This window comes from Cheilinus undulatus, linkage group 19 (assembly GCF_018320785.1).
Source record: "Cheilinus undulatus linkage group 19, ASM1832078v1, whole genome shotgun sequence".
Classification (NCBI taxonomy): Eukaryota; Metazoa; Chordata; class Actinopteri; order Labriformes; family Labridae; genus Cheilinus; species Cheilinus undulatus.
Genome location: NC_054883.1, coordinates 36,059,596 through 36,083,675, shown reverse-complemented (window position 1 = coordinate 36,083,675; position 24,080 = coordinate 36,059,596). Strand labels below are relative to the sequence as shown.

The following is a 24,080-nucleotide window of genomic DNA, read 5'->3' as shown; positions in this document are numbered from 1 at the left end:
ATTTTACCATTCCATTAAAAAAATGAGGTCATTTGGATTTGGTGGCAGCTCCATGTCTCAAAAAAGATAGAATAGGGTCATACTAACACTGTGTAGCATCCTGTCTTCTTTAAACAACAGTTTGTAAATGATGGGAAGTGAGGAAGCCTGTTGCTGGAGTTTTGGAGAGGAATGCTGTCCCATTCTTGTCTGATGTAGAATTCTAACCGCTCAACAGTCCTGGGCCTTCGCTGGATTTTTTTGTTTTACGTTTTCCAGTAATGTTTTCTATTTGTGAAAAGTCTGCAGGACTGCAGGCAGGCCGGACTGTGAAGCCATGCTGTTGTGATGGATATGTCATGTGGTTTAGCATTGTCTTGCTGAAATATGTAATGCCTTCTCTGAAAGAGATGTGTGGATGGGAGCATATGTTGCTCTATAACCTATATCTACTTCTCAGCATTGGTAGTGCCTTTCCAGATGTGTAATCAGCCCACGCCATATTGCGACCCCATACCATTAGATGAGGCTTTTCCTTTACATTGAGCAGCTTGGCTCTTCTACAGAGAATAGACTTTAGAATACTCCTGTTAGCTTATAAAGCTCTGAGTGGTTTAGGCCCAAAATACTTCAGAGACCTTCTAGTCCAGTATGAACCACCCAGACCACTCAGGTCGTCTGGTGCAGGTCTGCTGTGTGTCCCCAGAGTCAGAAGTAAACATGGAGAATCAGTGTACCATTTTCATGCTCCATATATCAGGAACACAATCCCAGAAAACATCAGGTCTTCTGAAAGTCTGTGCTTTTTTAAACCAAGGTTGAAGACAAACCTGTTCACTGCTGCCTTTGACTTTATCATCTTTTACATTTTCTATTTTAACTAAAACTCTATTTTAACTTTTACTTTAATATCACATTTTACATTTTTTTAAATTGTTTTCAGTAGTTTTGTTTTGTTCTTCCAGAAGAAGAATAAGCCCCAGTTGTTTCTACTTCACAGTTTCCTCTCCTTCTAACCAGCAGGTGTTTCAAGGTTCGGTGCAGCGGCTGTGACTTCAACAGGTCTGAAAAGCATCCCCAGATGATGACGAACTACTGTGACATAACTGTGCTTTTTGAGGCAGGGTAGGTGCGTGTGCTTGGGTCCAGAGCAGGACCATTCTTGGCATAGCCCAGCGAGGCTAAACTGCTGATCATAAAGTAAATCAGCAGGGCTTGGTTTTGATCGGCGCAGCTAAAAGTCTTAGTGGAAAAGACCAAGAGATGTAGATGATCCCTCTATTCTTTAATCAGTGGGACACCGTCTGTGTATTCTGAACAGAATTTACAAATTTTGAGTCATCTGACCACAGAACAGTTTTCCATTTTAAAGGAGCCTTGGCCAAGAGAGGTTCATATTTGGTTTCTGCTTTGCATGATTTGGCTTTACCTTGCATTTGTGGATGGTGTGGCTGACTGCGTTGACAAATTCTGGAAGTGTTCCTGAGCCCATGCTGTGATTTCCAGGACAGAATCATGCCTGTTTTTAATGCAGTGCCTTTTAAAGCCCTAAGATCACAGGCATCCTTGTCTCTTGCACTCAGAGATTTCTCCAGATTCCCTGAATCTTTTTTTTTTATTTTACTGTTGATGCTAGTATATTTACAGTCTTTGCACATTTACATTTTTTAAAGATATATTTTAGTGCTTTTTATGCCTTTAATTAGAGATGAAAGTGTCTTAAATAGGGATGAGAGTGGGGTTAAAATATGCAGAAAAGATGCCACGTCTTGCCCCTAAAGATTTATTTTAGGGTTTATTTTCCTTCATTGGAGAGAAAAGAAAGTAGATAGAGTTAGAAATAGGGATGAAAGTGAGTGGGTAGCAACATGCAGTGAAAGAGCCAAATGCTAGACTTGAACCGGGGCAACTTACATGAAGTGCCACCTAACTGATAGGCTATCTGTACCCCTATACATTTATTCAAGGTTTCTTTGCCTTCATTGGAGAGAAAAGACGGTGGATAGAAATGGAAACAGGGATGAGAGAGGGGAACACCATGCAGTAAAAGAGCCACAGGCCGGACTTGAACTTGGCACCTGCATATGTGGGGCATGACCACTAGGGCAAAGTCTTCAAATTTTATGTTGAGGAACATTTTCCCGTCCAAATATTTTAAGATGCAGTTTTTGAACCTGTGCCCATCTTTACTTCCGAGGAACTCTGCCTCTCTAAAATGCTCCGTCTATACCCATTCATGTTACTGATGTGTTGCCAATTAACCTAATTAGTTTCAAAATGCTCCTGTTAGACGTTTGTTACTAGTGCCACTTCTTCAGCCTTTTGTTGACCCTGCTCAGTTGTTCATGTTCTATTCTGACTAAATATGGGTTCTTGAGATTTGACAACCATTGCATTCTGTTTTACACAGTGCCCCAACTTTTTTGGAATTGGGCTTGTATGATGGAAAGCACCAAAAATGGGTATCTTTCATGTCTTTTTTTTTTTTTATAAGATATTCTCAAATGCCGCTGTAGATGTGTTCCCCTCTCACAGGCCAGCAACAGTTTTTATTCACGTCCCTGCAATAAAAATCTTTGACTAGTGGAAGGAAATTAACACATGCTCATAATGGAGGGGGACTCACTGAGGAGGATGACCACACAGAGCAGTATGGCCACCAGAGCTCCGGTTGTGAGACCATCTGAGAAGGGCAGGACCTCGGGGTTGCAGGACTGCATGTTTCCACGGCTGTCACAAGCGCAGACTCGTACTATCAGCGTGCTGGTGCTGCTCTGGATGGGGTAGTCATTGTCTGAGATCACTACAGGCAGGAAGTACATGCTCATCTCCCGCCGGCTGAATCCTCCCCTCCGCGTCAGGATATTGGCGGTGTTATCTGCGGAAAGATATAAATAGGGGAAGCTTGTCAGTGTGAAGATGTTTCACTTAGCTAAATGATCATTGGAGAAACAATCTCTTCTCTTTGTATCCTCTGACAGACAGCTTGTAATAACTCGCAGGCTTTTTAAATTGCTGTCTGAAGACAATTTAATCACAATTTCAAAGAGAAAAGCAAGCATATTTTTAACAAGTTATTGGCTTAGGAACTTTATTCTTCAAAAACAAACTCTCACAGCTTAATTAGTAATTATATAGTATTGTCCCTTTGAAAAATACACAAGCATGGTGGTTATGCATGGCCACGCTCACTTCCAAAACTAATTAAAGTCTAAAATTTGTTTATTTTCCCATGAAGTGCTGACTTCCCAGTGTCCTTTCAGAGTCTCTATTTTCAGTCTGTTAGCAGCAATACATTGCTGCTGTTAAAGAGCTTTCTGCTTGCCTTAGACTAGAAGGCTGAGGAAAATACTGGAGTCTAACACTGCCTCAGACTTTTAGATTCTGTAAAGACCGCGAAAGGGTGGTTTCACATTAGGGACCCAGGCCAAGATCCAAGATCACTTGAACCCAAAGGAACTTCTATTCCATCTCTGATGAACTGGGCTGGTGTGTGCCTTCAGGCTCTGCTTTGTGTTCTTGAAATGGGTCGTTCTGAAGAGCTCAGTGACCTCAAGCGTGGTACTTGAATGGATGCCACCTTTTCAACAAGACGGTTAGTCAAGTTTCATCCCTGCTGCATATTCCACAGCCAATTATAAGTGACTTTATTAGAAAGTGGAAGCATTTAGGAACAACAGCAGCTCAAAAATGAAGCAGAAGACCGCATAAGATCACAGAGTGAGGCCAAGGACTGCTTAGGTACACAAATGTTGCAAACACTCTGCTGATTCTATTGCTGAAGAGTTCTGACCTTCCACCGGCATTAATATAAGTGTAAAACTGTGGCATAGGCTTCATCGAATGGGCTTCCATGGCCAAGCAGTGGCATGCAAGCCTCCAACAGCAAGCAGTGAATGGAGAAGCACACTCACACCAGACTGTGGAGCAGTGGAAACGTGTTCTATGGAGAATCATAATAAATATGAATCATACCTCTCTGTTTGACCGTCAGATGGGTGAGTCTGGATTTGGCAGATGCCAGGAGGAACATTACCTATCCGACTGCATTGTGCCAACTGTGACGTTTGGTGGAGGGAGGATTGGGTATGGGGCTGTGTTTCAGGGTTTGGGCTTGGCCCCTTATCTCCAGTGAAGGCCAGTCTTCATGCTCCAGCATACCAAGACATTTTGGATAATGCTATGCTTCTAACTTTGTAGCAACAGTTTGGCTAAGGCCCTTTTCTGTTCCAACATGACCGTGCCCCAGTGAGCAAAGCAAGGACTATAAAGATGAGAATTTGACTGGCACGTACAGAGCCATGACATTAACCCCACTGGGCACCTTTGGGATGCCCTGGAATGGAGATTGCGAGGCAGGCCTTCTCGTCCAACATCAGCCTGACCTCATAAATGCTCTACAGAATGCATGGGCACAAATTCCCACAGAAACACCACAAAATCTTGAGGAAAACCTTCCAAGCGCCTGCTGTAGCTGCAAAAGTCATTTATTTGAGTATAATGTCACTACAGCCCTGTCGGTGTCATGGTCAGGCAGATGAATACTCTTGGAAATAAAGAGTACTTGAGCTTTAATTCATGTTATCTCATTTTTGTAAACAGCAGAAGAAAACAGCAGCAGAGTGCATTAAAGCAGGCAGATACCAACCTTTCAGACAGTCTCATTTTGGTTGTTTTTCAGTCCCAGGTTTTTTGATTGACAGCTCTCACACCAGCAGTAACAAACCACACCAGCTTGGCAAACAGACTGGAGTTTATCATAACTGAACCATACACGTAAGTTGTGAAAACACCCGTACAGGATGGATCCCAAACCTGTTACTCCAATTTTGCTGAACCTCTGCAGCATTTTTTCTCTTTCACTGACTTCTTATTCCATTAAACTGTTTTTTTTTTTTTTTTTTTTTTTATGTGTGTGACAGACAAAAGGAGAGTCTGTCTGTAACACAATGCAGTGCACATGTGGGCTGACGGTCTGATGGTTTGCTTACACAATGGCTCTTCTGTAAATGCCTTTTTTTTTCACAAACAACTCCAGAGTTTAAAAAGCTTTTGAAAAAGTCAATCAAAAATCCAATCCTACAAAGGGAATGCATTTTCTTGTCAAACATATTTTATATAATCTGTTCCAATTGATGATTTTCTGCATCATATTTGAAGTAATGGCTCTTTAGATTTCCATCATACCAAACCCCATTTCAGTCATTCCCACATGAACATCTTCAAAGTTAACTTTAAAATACACACAGAAGCACTTTCATTTGGTTTTCCAATAAAAATGCAAATCGGCTTATCTTACCTTCCCTGTCAACAATGGTGAAGTTCGGGTTGGTGGCACTTATACTAAAGACAAACTTGTGTCCAACGAGGGGTTCATCTGTGTCAACAGCACTTATTGTCTGAATCAGCTGCCGAGAAAACAGACAAGGGATCAGAAAAACACATTCAAGCTTGTCATCTCTCGTCTTGGAGAGTAGGAACATAAAAGCGTCTTATCTTGAACGCTGCAAGGTTGATAAATACCTTCAAAAGTCTAACATTTTACACCTTTTGGTTCACTGAAGTTATGAGAGGAAGCACACTGTTGTCAGAAAACATAACAGCAACTGAGCATGCACTATATGGACTTGAGTGTCCTGATTTTGATTGAGTGTTTTGATATGCCGTCTTGTGTTTTGGCAGACAATCATTATATCACAAGGTTAGAGACTGGAATGAACCCACATCACAATGTGCACGTCTACATCTTACCCCTTTTTTTGACAGCTGCGGACTACCTGTGCAGGGATGGCCACAGCCAGTTTCCAATGAAAGAATTATTCTGGAACAATAAAGACACTGACTTTTGCCTTCTGGCGATGAAAGAATTGAAGCATATTTGTACCTTTCAGTCATGTGAATGGCACTGTGGTCTTCAGGGCAAAAGGAACATAAAGCAGTTGCAGCTGTAATTGACTACTATGTTGAGCTACAGCACTGTGCAACTGTATTCTCCATCTCCTCAAAAAAGATGTCCATCTAACTTCACTTAACCTTGCCAAGCAAATGGATTTACCAGACTCCATTGCTGTCATCAGGCAATTCCATCTTGAAAAGCTCCAATCCAGTTCCAATTCAGACCCAGTCCACATCATTTGAGGAGAACAAGGCAATAGCAACAGGTGATGTTTAATAATAATAATAATAATAGCTTGGACTTCCATAGCGCCTTTCAGGAGACCCAAAGTTGCTTTACAGAAGAGTGGAAAACAAGACAACACAAAAGACAAACACAAAGATGAGTGTATGTAGGGGGCAGGTTCAGGGGAGACTGTAAGCTGTGGTGAACAGGTGGTGCTTGAGTTTTTTAAACATGTCCAAGGATGGAGCATTTCGGATGTTTTCAGGAAGGGAGTTCCAGAGGATGGGGGCTGTAGTCCTGAATGCTCTGTCTCCATAGGTGCGAAGTTTGGAGGTGGGAACTGTGAGAAGGCCAGCGTCTGAGGACCAGAGGCTCCGGGTTGGGGTATATGGCTGTAGGAGGTCAGAGAGGTACTGAGGGGCAAGGGCACGTAGGGATTTGTAAGTGAGGAGGAGTATTTGATTTGGAATGTAACTGGGAGCCAGTGGAGGTGGAGGAGGGTGGGGGTGATGTGCTGCCAGGGCCTAGTGCGAGTGAGAACCCTGACAGCAGAGTTCTGGACATACTGGAGCCTGTCCAGGGCTTTGCGAGGTGCCCCAAACAGGACTCTATTGCAGTAATCCAAACGGGAGCTGATGAATGAGTGGATTAGTGCCTCTGCAACGGAATCCGTGCGTGATGGTCTGAGTCTGGAGATGTTCTTTAGATGGAAAAGGGCAGTTTTGGTTATGCATTTGATATGGGACTGGAAGCAGAGGGTGGAATCCATGATGATGCCCAGGTTTCGGACCTCGGAGGATGGGAAGATGGGATTGCCGTCCACATGAAGTACCAGATCTCCAACCTTCCTGAGCAGTGCTTTGGGGGCCACAAACCATGAGCTCTGTTTTATTGCTGTTAAGTTTGAGTTTGTTGGCTGACATCCAGGTTTTAATTTCTTGCAGACAGTTGACCAGTGACTGAGGGGGGAGCTGAGCGGATGGTGTGGTGTGTAGATAGAGTTGTGTGTCATCGGCGTAGGAATGGAAACTGAGACCATGTTTATGGATGATGTGACCAAGAGGAAGCATGTAAAGGATGAGTTTAGTTGTACTCAAAGCCGTTAGTGCAGTCTTTAGCTCTGATATAGCTTGAGTATAGCATTTATTTACAAGAACTGGACCATGTTTCTGCATGAAATAAAGAATAAAAACAACACTAAAAGATTTTCATGATGAGAAAGATGTTTTCACTCTTCTGCTGACCTGGCTTTAGCATGAGTGATTAGCTCAGATGTAGCCACAGCGGCAGTTTTGTCAGAACTGGACGACATTTATTTTTTAAAAACAAGACCGATAGCAATACTGAAAGCTTTTCATGACAGAAAAGATGTTTTCACTCTTCTCCAGGCCTATGTTTCGGGTGGGGTTTACCAGTGTATCCAATGGCTGCTGCTGTGGTAGCTCTTAGCTCATATGTAGCTCTGGGAAAGCGTCAGTTTACTCCACATTTCTTTTGAAAATAAGAGCCACACCGAAAACTTGTCTCAGCAGAGAAGAAATTTTTGCACCGCCACAGACCGGCCTTGGCAATTTTATTTAATGAAAAGCTCTACCAATAACAATCTACATCAGCGATAACCTGTAAGCTAAAGGGAAGTGCATGCCAACGTCATTTTGTCTTGTCACTCTGGCTGGTCATGAATGTGAGAGACAGAATGGTCCTCCAATCACCTGCCGAGAATTTTTGAAAAGTCTTGCCCTTTTGTAACGCCTTCCATTGGAGCTTTTCCGTATGATTGCATAGTTTATCTATGCAGTGGATATCTGAAACAGTCGATCCGGCTTGCCAGGGTCAACATCACCTTTCAGCTGCAGAAAATTATAGATTTAAATTTAACTGTAAGTTTTAGTCACTTTGAACCCTTGTATCGCATCTGAGTCACTATCTAAATGACTTCAATTGGAAAGGTCCCTCTCAAAACTTCACTGTTCTGATTTTTACACACTACGTTATCTACAGAAGTGGAAATCTGTCCCTTGCACTGCAACCAGGATGAAAGTCTACAAAAGTATGGACAGTTTTAGGTATTTACAGTGTAACTGGATCAACATTTCTCAGCAAACAACACAACCTCTGGACAACAAATAGTATTAAACACTGCTGTTCCTACAAGATGCTGACACTAAGTGGTGGTTTATGTTGGAGAAAAGAGCTATGTGGTTACATGGCAGGAGTCAGTAAGACAACTACAGGGGCTACTAGCTGCATATCAGCTCAGACAGAGTTTACTGGGAATGTGGGCCTAACAAAACAACCAAAAAAAGTTATTAATCAGTTAAAGTGAACTTTAATTCTGGTGCAGACTACAAAGAGATCTGACTTCAACTGTTTAGCTAGCTAACTGTGTGTGTATCCCTAGTCAATGATGCTGCCATTTGGGAACTGAAGGGCAAGATCATTGTCTGCTGTGTTGTCATATTCTGCTCACAGTAGTTGATGACAGTATTATAAAAGGTCTGTTCTGTCTGTTATAACCTACAGAGACAGAAGAACGTCAGCATTAATCTGTTTCCTCCTCTCTGGGTTTTATTTCTGAGAAATATAATCCAGACGTGTCTCCTCATCATTAAGCGCAGGGATCATCAATTTAAGTTCTACAAGGTCCCGTTTGAGAAAATTTCTCTCAGGAGAAAATGTCCCAATCGATCTCAACAAGCTCTGATTTGTGCACTCATTCAAGTCACAATTATTCAAAGCTTGATCCTAAAAGGGCAACTGGACTTCATTAAGGTTCCTTAAGACAATTTGTCTCTCCTCCAAAAGGGTTCTTAAGAAGTCAAGCTGAAAGAGACTTTGGATATCTGGCCCTTAGTTAATTTACTGTCTTCACATCAGATTAAAGTTAGCGAACAACTCTAACAACTTCCTGTTTACCTTGCAAATGTAGGTTTGACTCCTAAGAGGTCAAGGCCAAGCTACTGTTCAGTTTCATGATGTTGTGTGAAAGCTAAGCCTTCTTGTTTTGACTTTCAGTGTTTTTCCCTCAGTAGCTGAAGCTTGTCAAAATGTAATGACACACATTATTTCCTCCACATATCTGTTGTTTGCAATCCTATGATTCTGAGTTTCTGTTAGGGTCAAGAAGTTAGAATGAATGGGAAAGGAGGGCTACTGGCATCCTACTGCATAATCAGGAATAAGTCAGATGAAATTGGGACATATTTGATAGATTTAGCCCACAATAAGCCACAGAGGTCTTTTTTTCTCTGATTTCTATTTTGCCCTGGTTTGTATTGTGCAAAGTAAACACAAAATACAATGCATTAGTAAGAGTCCAGGATAGGACTAATCATGAACAGAAGGATATAACAAAGCAGGATTTTCAGTTTGAAAATGGCTCCTAACCAGGATACTCCAGTCCATGTGAATGCACTCATTATGAAGAAACCTTAACAAAACAGAGTAGATTCATGTACAACTGGTGAGAAGAGTTTTGATAATTACAGGGAGTACTGCCTCTTAAACTACAAACACATGCTGCTGCAGTGTGAAAGACTATACAAATACACAGATCTATCAGTATGCACCGCACACTCCGAGCATTGTGGGTCACCTCCGCTGTACATGTCAGGAAGTGACTGGCGTGAAACTCCTCCCTCAGCTTCCCCTGTTGTTTACTGCTAACTACGGTTTGGCATTTCGCCCAATAAAAGTGAAAACCATTTCCTCAGAATGTCTTCCAAAGACTGCATCCCCACAATAACTACAGGGTTTACATACTTCAAGGTTATTTCAGTTAAAGGCACATATATATTCATATATTCTGATTATATGTCTCCCACACACAGATATCAATTTCACTGTGACAAATCCTCTCTGGACTGTAATCCCGCTGACGGAAAGTTAGTAAAAGTCATCTGCCGTACCCTCTGAGCGCTCGCTGCACACTAAAAATGGGCCGAGAGCATTTGTGCACTGTCACTTAACTTCTGCTGCTTCAGATGGTGAGGATCATTGGAAAATTAACAGACTAAAAAGAGCAGATTTTACCATCACCACTGACTCACAGACTACAGAGTGAGAAATCTGTTTAGGCATTTTGAGTCAGCTACTCCCTTTTTTTCTGCAGAGCTGGGGGTGATGCATTAAAAAGCAACATATTAATGTGCTTAAATTACTTTTGACTGCCTTTACCATTCTAGGAGAGGAGTGGGTATACTCGACGGTGATGGTGGGTATAATCCATATACCTGCGCATTTAGGACTAATCAATCTTGTTGGAAATACTGGATTTCTCAAGGGTTAAAGGAAAGGCAGTCTAGCAGCAAGAACTCTCTTATATTTCATTATTCAGCAATACTTGAGGTAGAAATGCCAGACATATCTTGTCACCTTGACATGTCTTTAAGAACCCACTTGAAACTAAACAAAACAAACTGAAAGAAAGACAGACATGTCTTTCAATTTTTCATGCATAAGGTCATAAATTTGTTATTACCTGTCCTGCTTTGACGTTCTCACAAACAAACGTGTCGTAGGACATTGCAAACTCCGGAGCATTGTCATTGACATCCAACACTTTGATGAACACCGGCACTCGAGTCGTCTGACGTGGATTATCTGAAATAAAAAGGGTTAAGAAAGGGACAGCATGTTTTTGAAGAGTGTGAAATAAAGTAAATCACAACAAAAGATGTGAATAAAACAAAAAGTGCTGAAGCACTATACACCAGACTCACTTATTTCAGTGGCCACCACAGAGATGTTGTGCCATTTGGACATTTCTCTGTCCAGTGATTTCAGTGTTGTGATGGTGCCATTCACAGAATCGATGTTGAATAGCCTCTCGAGGTCTGTATGCCGATCAATGGAGTATCTGAGTGGATGGTACAGAGAAAGGACAGAATAGATACTTGAGCTTTAAGCTTTTAGCACTTCACTTCTTTTACCCTGCTCTGCATTTAAGAAGTTGACTTGGCATGTTGGTTTTTATTTGAACATTCCCAAGATGCTGTCAGCTGAGTTTGTCACAAGCTAAGAGAGCGCTAATTTCTAGTAGCAAAGCAAGTACCACAATTATGAAGAGCTCAATGACAACTTGGTCTTCACAAATATTTCCTACTTTTTAATAGAATAAGGACTATTTGGAAAAGTATGGTCAGATTTAAAAAAAAATAAACAAAACTGGAAATAATCAATAGTGTGGCCACTGTTAATCCAAGTTGAAACCAACATAATCAAGCTGATTTTGTTACTGATGCTCACTTTCCAACTTTAGACCAATTGATATAACCCATTTTATTTTTTTCCCCTTCAATACCAATTTCAATAAAGTTGGGGTACTGTGTAAAATGTAAATAAAAACCAGATGCAATGACTTTTAAATCTTATAAATCCATATTATAGTCACAATAGAACATAAACAACATATCAGATGTAGAGACTGAGACTTTTACCATTTCATTACATATATTGGCTCATTTTGAATTTGGTAGCACCACACATCTCAAAAGAGTAGGGACAGGGCAACAGACTGGAAAAGTAAGCGGTTTCAATGAAAAACAGCTGGAGGAGCATTTTGCAACAAATCGGGTTCATTGGCAACAGTTCAGAAACATGACTGGGTAAAAACGGAAGATTTTAGAGGGCAGGGTCTCTAAGATGTAAATATGAGAAGAGGATCACCAATCTTTGACAAACTGCATCTAAAAATTGTGAAATAATTTCAGGTAAAAAGTCCTTTAACAAAAAATTTAAAAAAGACTTTGAATATTCCAAGGACAAGGCCAAAGGTCAATATTGGATTCTTGTGATCTTTAATGCATCAAAAACAAGCATGATTCTGTTCTGAAAAACACTGCTTGGACTCTGTGTTCACAGTTCACAATGCGATCCATAAATGCAAGTTAACCCTTAGAGCTCAGCTACTTTTTTCACCATCAAGTCTCATCTGGACTTTTTATCTTTAAAAGCTTATAAAACATCAACCCTGTGGTGCACAGTTAAGCTCTAAACAACTTTTTTTCAGGACAACCTGGGCTTTAAGAATATGTCTACTACAGTAATGTCACTGGAATTTTAAAAAAGTTATAGAACTCTAAAGACAAGAGGAAAAAAGCAAATTGTATTTTGAAACTCAGTAATATTCTTACTGATACCACACAGTAAACAATAGTGACTGAGCATTTTCTTTGCACAGACTTGTTCTCCCATCTCTTGGGGACAAAACAATGAAAAAATAAATGTTCTGTGACTAAAGATTTCAAAATATCTACATATATACAAAAAGTCCCTGCGCTTTTTTGCAGTTAGATTCATTTGTGCCATTCCTTTAAGCAGTAGAGACGCAACATCTTGCTATTGAAGAACAGCCCCTCCCACAATGCAATGCATGTAAACATTGCCCTCAACAAATATGGCGCTACCCACCGAAGAAAGCCAAAGTACATGATCGAAAATGGATTAAATATGGACAAAAAGACACTTATCATCGTCCCTTGCACTATCATGCTGTGAGTTTTTCTTTAAAGACCCCAAAAAGTCACAGAAGTTCCACACTCGCTAGAATGGTGTCCTTAAGGACTACGGAGACATCAAGGGTAGCAAACAAAAGGCAAAATGGTCAGCTTTTAATAGCTGGGAAAAAAGAGTAAGTGTCTATGACTTATGGTTCAGAAGTTATTAGCATTTGTCATGACTGTGGTACTTATTGTTGTATACAACAACGCTGTCCTCAGAGACCTCGGAAAGTCAGCCAAGTTCCGGGCTCACTAGAAAATCTTCTGCAAGAGCTATGAATCTATGAAGAACATATTTAGAAAGGCACAACACAGAGCTTTCACAGGACAAAACAAGTGTCAACGACTTATGGTTCAAAAGTTACCAAGCAATTTACAGAGGGATGTGCCTGCGGCACATAGTCCGTGCTGCGTGAGCTCTAAGGGTTAAAGCTGTATCATCCAAAGAAGAAGCCATATGTGAACAGGATCCAGAAACAAAACCATCTTTTCTGGACCAAAGCTCATTTAATATGGACTGAGGCAAAATGGAAAACTGTTCTGTGGTCAGACCAATCAAAAAATTTAAATTCAATTTAGGAACATGGACATTATGTTCTGCAGACAATAAAGGAGAGGTTCGACCTAGCTTGTTAACAACCCACAGTAAAAAAGAAAAAAAAAAAGATGGTATGGGGTTGCATTAGTGCATATGGCGTGGGCAGCTTACACATCAGGAATTTTATCAATGCTGAAAAGTAGATAGAGGTTTTAGAGCAACATATGCCCCCATCAGAATGTCTCTTTTTGTAGGCCTCTGCAAGACAATGCTAAACCATATACCACATCCATCACAACATTCCCCTCCCAAGACTCCAGCAGCTGGTCTCATCACTTCCAGATGTTTACAGCTTGTTGTTAAAAGAAGAGGGGATGCTGCAATATGGTAAACATGGCCCTGTCCTTACTTTTTTGAGATGTGATGCTTTATTCAGATTCCAAATATTTTTTCATGAAATGGTGAAATGTCTCAGTTTCAACATCTGACAATCACATAGTTTTTCTTTTTTTTTTTTTTTTTTTTTTTTCCAGAATGATGTAAGCATAGCTGCAGTACAGTTAGTTTTATTTTTACATCACTTGTTGGCTGGCGAGCTCTGCCATTGGATAACTATTGGATTTGCGTTGTATTGTTCAGTAGCTGAAAGATGCACTCATGATCCGTTCTGTTCACTAAGAAACTGTTCACCCAGATGTACTTCCAAATCTCATGTAAGTCTGCTTTAGAAATGACATCACTGTTACTCTCCAGAAGACATGGATTCCATGTTCCCCAATGCCAAAAGATGATATATTGTCTCTCGTGCCAGCTCATTTGTCATCGTCAACTTTCATATTCCACTGAAATTTGAATATGCAATACAATACGCCATGTGGCACGCGCCGGGAGTGGCATATCTCTGTGTCAGAGACGGGCAGGCGCCATATGTGCAGAGTGGCGGGACTAAGCTGTGTGAATCGATACAGCAAATTAAGCTCTTTCACTTTGACTTTGAGCAGTGCCATGGTGGGCTTACATAATGCAAGGAAACAAACAGTGTCTGTATTCACTTCACAGGTCGGCCGCCATCTTCCACTGGGGAAATGACCAGGAGGGAAGCATGAAAAATATCCCTTTCTTCCTCCTCCACCTACCCCCTCTTCTCCTCCACACTGACACATGGCAATGCTGATGGATTAGATTTAGCCAAGTGGGCACATTTTCAACCTCCTGCTAAAGAAAAAACTGATAAGAGGAGACTTTGTATTTGTGCCATGTGTTGCTTGTTTTTACATTGATTTTATACTACTTTAATTAAAGCTGGAACAATGAGTTTAGAAAGAATCAAATTGCAACAATAAGGCATTACACCCTCTGGGTGGGTGAGGAAATCTTTGCTTAACAAGTAATTGATTATTTTCTTAGTTTGCTGAATAGTGAGTGCAGATTTTCTCAGGAGTAAAATTGTGTTGTCAAAAATTGGTATAGTCCAGCTCTGGTAGTTAAGATGGACAAAGGGAGGAAGATGAAATGTATCATAGATAAAAGCCAGAGTCTGCAATCTTCATCCAAGCCACAAATAAATCTGATGAAAATTATTATTATCATGCCAAAGTTTTGATGCTCCTTGGATGTTATCAACAAACAGCACTGGAAAAAGGAAACAACAATTACATTTCAGATTTTAGACAGGTTGAGAATCTCTGGACTGTGGTGTGCTGTGGTTGATAAATAGATTATGCTTGTTGAATCAGCCACTCTATGTCTCAGACTAATTTTTGGACATCTGATTTTTTTCCTGCCCCTTTCCCCCTCCACTCTCCCCTGCTGGTCTGCTTTCACATAAGTTGCATTATTCTGTTACCACATACTTGTTTTGTTCGTTACAGTAAGTAGCAGTATTCACATAGTTGGTTTGCGAATGTTCAAAAAAGAAGAGACAACCATCACCATCACTTAAGTCGGCTTTTGTCTAAAGTGCAGACAACAGGGTCCATCCTGCAAGACTATAACCTGACACGCCAGATGGATGTGTGAAACACATCCATCTGGTAAACCTCTCACAGACAGAGTTTGGGAAAGGGCAGAACCTTTGAAAAAAACTCGGAGGGTGACTGGATGAACGTTCTGTCTGTCACATTTTTACCGGCCAATCAGAGCAACAAAACGAGTGACGTAGCTGCTACAAGGAGTAAACTCCATAGAACTGCATACTGTGACTGTAGACATGTCAGTAAACAACTTTTGTTTTCAAAAAAAAAAAAAATACAACGCACTGCTGTTTTTTGTTTTTCTTTTAAAGAAGAAATGTCGTCAAGTTCTGGTAAAACTTACACTTTAGCAGCATCCCCGCTAAGCTCTTCCACCACAATTGCACCTGCCTCTTGTTGCTGCTTGCTTACATCACTACTCCGCTGCCCACGAAAGTACTGCCCCTCGTCGCTGATTGGTCCTGTCACTTTCTACCTGGGCCCAAACGGTTCAGATGGGAGCTTTGCAAGATGGATTTGCTAGTAAGAAACATTGAAAACCTCTGCTTTGCAAGGTTAGTGGTTCTGTACTTATGCAGAAATTTCCTTAAACGATCCCGTGTTCATACAAAACTTTTTCAAAATGAAAAGGAAGTATATCGTTTTCGTCTCAGTGTGGACAAAGCCAAAGCCTCAGAGTTACTTAAGGATCGTCACCTTCCAGGGGAGCCAGGTGTGGGGCAGAAACAAAAGCTAGCCATTTGCATTATTTTGCAATAATCCAACCCGCCACAATGGTTATAAAAAAGAGCTTTCCCAGGAAAAGTATTTTGTTTTGTTTATAGGCCGACTTGTTGTAGTTTTCTGGTGGCTGCTTATATTTTCTCATTCCTGCCTGATGCATGCACTGCTCTCCACTCCAGCGTCTCTCAATGCAAATATTTTCACACCTGCTCTGCAAATGCAGACGTCAGGAGGCCAGACAAAATGTAAGAAGTATGTGTTTTTATCTGTTTGTCCAAGGCCTGTGTGCTTACATTGCAATGAGTGCATTTATTTGTGCAAGAAATACAACTTGACAAGGCATTCTAATTTTGGCACAAATTATTTCGGGGTGGATTTTGTGTTATGAGCAAAAGCATGGCTTGGCAGGGGTTTGGGCAAAAAGACTTTTACAGCTGCAAAGACCTTCAAGGCAGGTATGCTTGCACCAGCTGAGAAGGGTGGTGTACATGCATGTAATCTACAAACACAATAAATGTGCAGGTCTCATGATACTATCCCATGTTATTTCTAATTTAACTTGGACAAATTGCTTGTTTTTATACTTATGCATCAGACACTTTGGTGACAGATTTTAGAGGGTGTGAAAATAAAAAATGCTCTCCATGTTTCTTCTGGTGGCTTGGAGTGAGTGTGCAGACTTTGCCTTTCTTGGCCAAGTAGGGATTGGACATTTGGCTTCACAGCCTGGCTCTGTCGAAGCTCTAGACACTTCTCTCTGTGTCTAATAACATACTTGACTGGCTTGTTGTCAGCGTCAGGATCCCTGGCCGACACCACGCCGACGAAGCTGCCAGCAGCCGTGTCCTCGTGCACCTCGATGATGTAAGGGTTCCTGGCGAAAATGGGCGGCTCATCCACATCCTCCACCGTCACCTTTACCGTGGCGTAGTCTTTGAACTGCAAACCATGGATGAACCTTGCATCTAGGTACGTGTTTCTCACCTCCACTCTGAACTCATAGTCCTTCTTGGTTTCGTAATCCAGTGCCTGGAGATAAAAGAGCATCAGAAGTCAAGCAGAAAGACAGTCCGCCTCCAGGATTTTTGATAGGCAATTCTTTGCATTTCATTTCTCATTTTCCATTCTCACTTTAAATTCAAAGTTAAATCCAAGGAAGAGTAAGGAATGCTGATCTGAGAGATCTTCAGGGGAAACTAGAAAGAGTTTCCAGCAAAAGAGTGCTTTGTATTATTCATTTCACAGGCGTAGGCTATCTGACACTTCTCTTAAGTCAAAAATAAATTCTGTCATGTTTTTATTACAAGAATAAATGTTAAAAGAAGGCGTTTCTTTAAATACGAAAATGTACTTATCTGTATTTCCATTGAAGTCAAATGTAAGTGTTGAGTAGAGGTAAAAGGACAGCTTAAATTACATCAATGCTGAAACTAATAAAGACCCAGGCTTACGGAAAATCCAGAGAAACCCTATACTTGAATTGACCGTTTACATATTTGTAGGTGGGTTAACTGGGGGCAGAAAGTTACTGACAATCCACTGCTTTTCCAAATATTTTACATGTTTATCAGTAGAAGACAAGCTGTCTTAGATGGGCCTTTTTATAAAATGTTTGCATACATAATGTCACTCAGCCTTTAATTCCTAATCCTGTCCCTGCCTGGACAGCCATGGTGACATGTTACTGGAGCCCAGCTCACACACAAGACAACTGTGCTGATTTTCAGCCTGATTCCCACCTCCAACTAAAATCAAGTATCAAATGTTTCTAATCATTTTTTTTTTTTTACACTTTCTTTCTGTGTTGTGGTGTTTTAGCCCTCTATGGAGCAAGGAACCATATATGGTCACTTCAGTCCACTTCCTCATGGTCTCCCCCAAGCCCTGAGATAAGTAAAACTAGTATCATTTTTTTTCTCAGCCAATCAGTGGAGATCAGTCAACATCACAGAAAGTGACATCACAGCATCTGACCAATCAGCAGGGGCCCACTGTATCTCAAACTTCCTGTTTTCTACAGAACTTGTATAATGCAGTTTTACATCTCTTTTAGTCCCATTCAAATGGCTGTAAAATCAGAACAAAGCATGATAAGTCAGTAAAACTCACATTATGAAGGTGAACAGTAGTGCTAACTGTTATTGTAGGTTTTGTTTGAGTAGCAGTTAGTGTCATTTTACAGTTTATCCTTAGATTCTGACCTCTCTGCAATGACCCATGGATGGTTTAGAGGTAGGAACTGAAGGGCAACACACGGGGCGGCACATGTCGAAGTGACTCTTTCATCCATCGTTACCCCTGGATGTAATGTTTAGCACAGTGAATTGGGCAAAAAGTTGTGTCTGTGTCTATTGTAGATAGGCCTGAGGGTCAAATATTTTTTTTATTATTTTTTATTTTTTCGTGTTGTTGGTTGTTGTATTGGCAAAGACAAAGTATGCTAACCGAATCATTCAGTGAAGGTGGGGAAGAAATCGCACATCCAGTAGGGTCCAGTTATACTGTGTATTTTTGAAAGGTTAGGATTAGGGTTGGGGTTAGGGTAGGGTAGGTTAGGGTTAAGGATGGCCTGATTGACATTTAAACATTTTATTGCTGACTTTAGGGCTTTTGCACAGAGAGTAACAAAGCTACCTCCATCCATCCATACATACATTTTCTATACCGCTTTTCCCGCATCCACTGTAAAAACACACTAATTCAGCTTATGTAGCTACAGCGATCCCCCACTTGCATAACTAGTTCTTAAATGGTATATATGCCGTACTGGCAAACTCTCTGACAGCCATGATGTCTCACAGTTGTGTTCTGCAGCCATACACTTCCTGCAGTGGCTGGGAAACTTTAAATTTGCTGTGACTAGGACTACCACAGACACATTGGTCTGAAAGTCACCAGTAATCATGGTCACTCTTAAAACCACCTTACCAGCAGTAAGAACACAAAAAAGTCATGGGCTTTGTTAATCAAGTCAAAAAACTACAAACTAATGCTGAGCTGCACCTGTATGGATAGCACTTTATTAATTATTTGACTAATTGGGAAATACACCAGAAGTACTGCTTCAAATACTACACAACCATGAAATTAAATGTTTTTCTTCAAGAAGCATCTTTAAGGACATAATTTTTACTTCTGCTGGCAAAATAAGACAATATTCCCCAGTTACCAGGGTTCTTTCCTCTTCTCTCCAGTTCTCTGGGTCTGCGGTATTTCTGCCACCAGTGTGCTTGTGCAATCATTGACATAATCTTGACGTCTTCTTCAAATCGGTTTACTGAATTACCGCAATAAAGAAGTACTAACAGTATATTTCAGCCTTTTACTGCATGAACATTTCTTGCCGGACATTGCTTCTGGAGTTGTGTAATCATGTTTCAATCCAGGTTTAACTTGATGTCCTTGTTAAAATCTCTTTTTTTCTAAAGGGCTCATCTTCAAACCCTTCAGCTTGTCTTGAAGACAGAGGATCGTTCTTTGCAGCTGTATGAAAACATGTCACTTGTCACAAGAAGTGTTTTATCTGATTGCACAGCCATTATCAATCAAGTTGTTGTTACATAACAGCTATTGGCGTCTGATTCTTGCTGCAGACTCCATAGCTTCATGAAATAAGACTGATAAGGAAGGCCATGAGGGACAATTATCAGGTACCTTTTTGATTATGATGACTCCTTCTTGTGTGGTTTGGTCCGTGATGATGTTGAATATGTCGTGACCTCCGACTACACTGTATTCCATCTCTGCATTGCGCCCAATATCTGGATCATCAGCCTTAATTCGACCAATGGCACCTCCGACCTCTGTGGACTCTGCCGCCGTCACACGAAAGGAATCTGTACAGAATGAGTCAGTCAGAATTTGTATGTGAGGAACTTTTCATACCAGTAAATTCAACAGAGAGTGCTTTATAACAGGGTACATCAGCCTTATGAATGCACTGAAACAAGAAAATGTACTATTAACTTTTATAAATACTGCACTCAGAAAGAAGAACATTCAATTAATCAGAATAAAAACAGGAATCCATCCAATCCAGAGAGCATTTCGGAAATCTCTTTGAAAATCAAATGAGAGAAAAACTCGGACTCTGCTTATTTCCACAATTACACCAACAAATACAACTGAATAAATGATATATATATATATATATATCAGTTAATTGCATTTTTTAAACAATAATAATCAGACTTTTTTATTCTTAGAAAAGTAAATCTTTTTGTTCCAGTTTAAGTGTAAAACCCAGATTTTTGTTTATGTGAAAAATGCAAAAACATGTATTTTTCTTGTTCTACATGCAAGTCAAATTTCCTTAGATGATGACAGACTTGAATATGTCAGTAATTAGCAACTAGTGACATCTGTATGCATTATCATTGTTTAGAATTTTAAAAAAAGTAAATAAACTGTCACACTCCGGTTTAAGTCACCAAAAAAGGACACCATACAAATGTCGATAGCAAAAAGATACTCTACTTTTTTTCTTTTTGTCTAAAAGTTATTTATTTGCATTTTAAAACAACAAGAATTAGATCTGGTCATGAGATCAAATATTGATTTTTTTTTTTTTTTTTTTAATAATGTAGCCCTTTAAATGCCAGATTGAGACTGGATTTCACAGCCTTGGATATGTTAATAATGAGCAACAACTTTCATTTCATGCATTGTTATTTCTGAGAATATAAAAAAAAATTGTCACACTTAGGGTTTAAGTGGCAAAGAAGATGCCATACAAAAATAGCAAAATAAACATGATACATTTTTTTTTTTTTTTTTAGAATGTCAGTTTTTCTTTTTTAAAACAATCAAAATCAGACTTGGGCATTAATATTGAATATTGATTAATTCTAGAAGAGTAACCCCTTAAACTCCAGTTTAAGTGCAACAAATAACTTATTTTTACCATGTAAAATAAATAAATAATATAATATAATTCATTCCGATTGGATTTCCCTGAAGGGGGTAATTTCAGCTTTGAATGTATTAATAATGAGCAACAACTTTGATTCTAATGCATTATTATTATTATTTTTACAATATAAGATTTTAATACATTTTTATTCACAGGGTGTAAGTGTCCAAAAATTGATGCCAATAATAAATAACAATACAGATAATATATGTAAAAGGGCAGTTTTTTTTTTTCTTTTTTTTTGATTTTTGATTTTTTTTTTTGATTTTTTTTTTTTTGCATTTTTTTTTAATTAAGATCAGACCTGTTCATAAATGTGGTCCAGTAAATGGTCAGAATTTCTGATGTTTGATACCTTTAAAGACCCTGTAAAGTGAAATCCAAAGTTTTTGTCTGAACACTCTAGATATGTTAGAATATAGTTGCTGTAAACATGTGAAAACACTGAGATCTACAGTACATGTGACTGAATTGTGGATTTAGGCCATTTCACTTCTTTCCTGGCTTGGTTTCATATGGGCGGGGCCAATATGTGGGCTCACGATGTCATGAGCCCACAGTAGGGAAGGAAGCAGTCACCTGGAGCAGGGACTTCTGGTTTCATTTTGTGCAAAGGAATTCACTCTTGTACCGTTCTATAATGTTCATGTTTCATTGCAAAGTTATAGTTATGCATGTTTTGGTTAATTTGTTCATGTTTTTAGGGGAAAGTATTTTTCCAAGTATGACACCATGAGTGAGGGGGTTAATGCTGCAGACTACGCTGCCTGTATGTGTCTCTATCTGTGGTTCTAAGTAAAAGATAGCTGCTCATGCTTACTGAGTGAGGGCATGTTAAACTCATTCAATTTATCTATGAGCCACTCCTCATCACAGTTCTGCAGTTCTTCTCAGCACAGTCTGTTGTCACAGTGGTTTATGGATTATTTAAAGCAACATAGCAGAGATTTGAACAGACTTTGTCTCTTCTTCTAAGGTCAACAAAAGGTCAAGAGACAGGATAATGGCATGAGTGCTTTCCTCCATTCAGACAGTAACATTTTTAAAACCTGTGAGGATCATGTTCTTCTTGAGTGGGTGAGGCTTCAGCGCATTCAACAGACACCCCCACACCATCCTGGAGCAGATTTTACTGCCTCATTTTTCATGACTTGAAGCTTAATTTTATAAACTTGGAGATGCTTTATTTGACTGAAATTTGACCTGGGGGTTCATAACACAGTGATCTATCACAACAAACATAAACACAGATTTATTTTTTCTTTACAGGGTCTTTAAAAGCAGCATAATTTACCATATCATCTTGATAATTCATTGATTGGTAGTATTGAACCAATAGTGGTATAATAGTAATAATGGTACAGTACCAAACCACTAAAGTAAGTACAGATTTTTTCATACTGAATGTATGGAGTATGATGGCAGTGTATTAGGACATATTCATGTAATATAGTCAGTTCTGGGAATGACCCAACTTTGGATGACTGGGAGTCATATTTTTGCTGTTGTACTTTTGGAAACAGGTAACAATGTTGGTATTGTACTAGGATCATGCTGAATTAATTGAAGCTCCTGTGAGGAACTTTTGGGTTTTACTTTATACATTAACTTATTTTTTCTTGTGACTTTTGTGGGAGAAAATCAGGACATCCGCTGTTTTTGATCATGCCTGGCACAACCAAAAAGTGATGTTTCTGACAGAGACAAATAAATATATTTAAAATAAATGTTTGCATGAAACTTCTTCTTAAAAGGCTGATTTGTCAGCTTGCCTTCCAAGTTTTTACCCTAACATTGGCCCACAAAATAAAACAAATCAGCACAGAGCAAATCTAAAACCTGAGCTCTTACGATTGGCGAAGCGTGGTGGACTGTCGTTCACATCAGAGAGCGTAATGCTGACCGTGGTGGTTCCTGAAAGCCCGCCCATCTGTCCGGCCATGTCTTTGGCCTGGATCACCACCTGGTAGTTTTCCTTCACTTCTCTGTCCATGCCAGGCAGAGCCGTCTTGATGGTGCCTGTAAAAAAGAAAAAAAAAAGTATGTTGTTTCCAGCACTTTAGCCAATTTAAAATAAAACTCCATTTCGGTGAGAGTGATTTGCCGTTTTGTTGAAAATGAGATCAGTTTAAGATCAATGCAATCTCTGCTCTCCACTATGGTTTTCAGGAAATTGCATTTATACACAGCTAATTAGGTTTGCCAATTATGTTTTGAGGAGAAATGTAGCTGCTGCCTGGATTATGTTCCCTGGCAGCATTCGTATAGTGTCAGATGTGCTTCGTTTATGTGCAGCATTTAAAGAGCGTGAAGATGAGAGGGTGGAGGGGTAAAGGACTTTGGCATCACAGGTCCTGAGCTGCTCTTGAAACAGAGAAGACACATGAATGATGACACCTACTACACATTGAAACAGTAAGAAAGCAGAGATCATACAGTTTGTAATTTGTGTCATTGAATCAAAAGCACCTAAATGTCAGCGGTAAAGTAAATCAGTTTAAGGGGGATAAAATGCATGGTGAAGTACACTTTGCATTATTGAAGCATTTTTCTAGTGTGTGGCTTATTTTCTCATACTTTGGGAATAGGCTAATGAACAAATAAACTAATGTTAGCAAATTTAATTTGACCACAGTAAAAAAATTCTTATTAATATAGGGAAATTTTAGTTCCAGGATTCATTAAAATTCATAGATATTCATAACATATTTTTTGTCTGGCAGGCCAACTACGGGGGGCCCTGTGTAATTTTATTTCTGGGGGCCCAAAATCCCTTGTTGTGCCCCTGAGTGTATACAGTGTAGCCATTATCAATAGCCATAGGTAAGGACTGGGGGGCCTGGTAATCATTTCTATCGTAACAGAGGGTCACTGCAACACCTAAGCTTGTATGGGTTGTAGTTCTTTTCCCTAAGCTCACAAATAAAATGGGATTTTCTTTACAATAAGGCTGATCTACAAACTTAAGTCTTCTACAGGAGCATATCCAATTGTTTCACTCTCAGGTGGCAAATAGTGAGGGTACATTGGATGGTTCTGACATTATGGCTGAAATTAACATCTTCTCCAGAGAAAAATGAATGAAATTGCCCACAAACGGGCAGCAAGAAAGATGCACTCTGGAGTTAAATCTTGGCCTTGTGGTGTTTTTCACAATTAGGTTGACAACATATCTTGAAACTTATGAAAGCAAAGAAGATGGCCGGTCCGGGACACCTTTGAGAGAAAGAATGGGAAATTCTATTTATTATTAGCATTTTATATTTTAAAAAGGTCTAGAATGTATTTGTCTATAAGAATGGGAAAGGGTTAAACTTTTGTTGTTAGTAAGTGC

At 39.8% G+C, this 24,080-nt stretch overlaps 1 protein-coding gene across 1 annotated transcript in view; it reads right to left on the bottom strand.

The window, feature by feature from the left end:
• Positions 1-24,080, bottom strand: part of cdh10a (cadherin 10, type 2a (T2-cadherin)) — a 92,089-nt gene that overhangs the window by 12,607 nt on the left and 55,402 nt on the right. The window contains exons 5-11 of the mRNA XM_041814077.1: positions 22,598-22,765; positions 19,489-19,670; positions 16,610-16,863; positions 10,822-10,958; positions 10,581-10,702; positions 5,279-5,387; positions 2,606-2,857 (exon numbers count right to left, since the gene is read on the bottom strand). Of these exons, the coding sequence (XP_041670011.1) occupies positions 2,606-2,857; positions 5,279-5,387; positions 10,581-10,702; positions 10,822-10,958; positions 16,610-16,863; positions 19,489-19,670; positions 22,598-22,765 (1,224 nt within the window). The remainder of the gene's footprint in view (positions 1-2,605; positions 2,858-5,278; positions 5,388-10,580; positions 10,703-10,821; positions 10,959-16,609; positions 16,864-19,488; positions 19,671-22,597; positions 22,766-24,080) is intronic.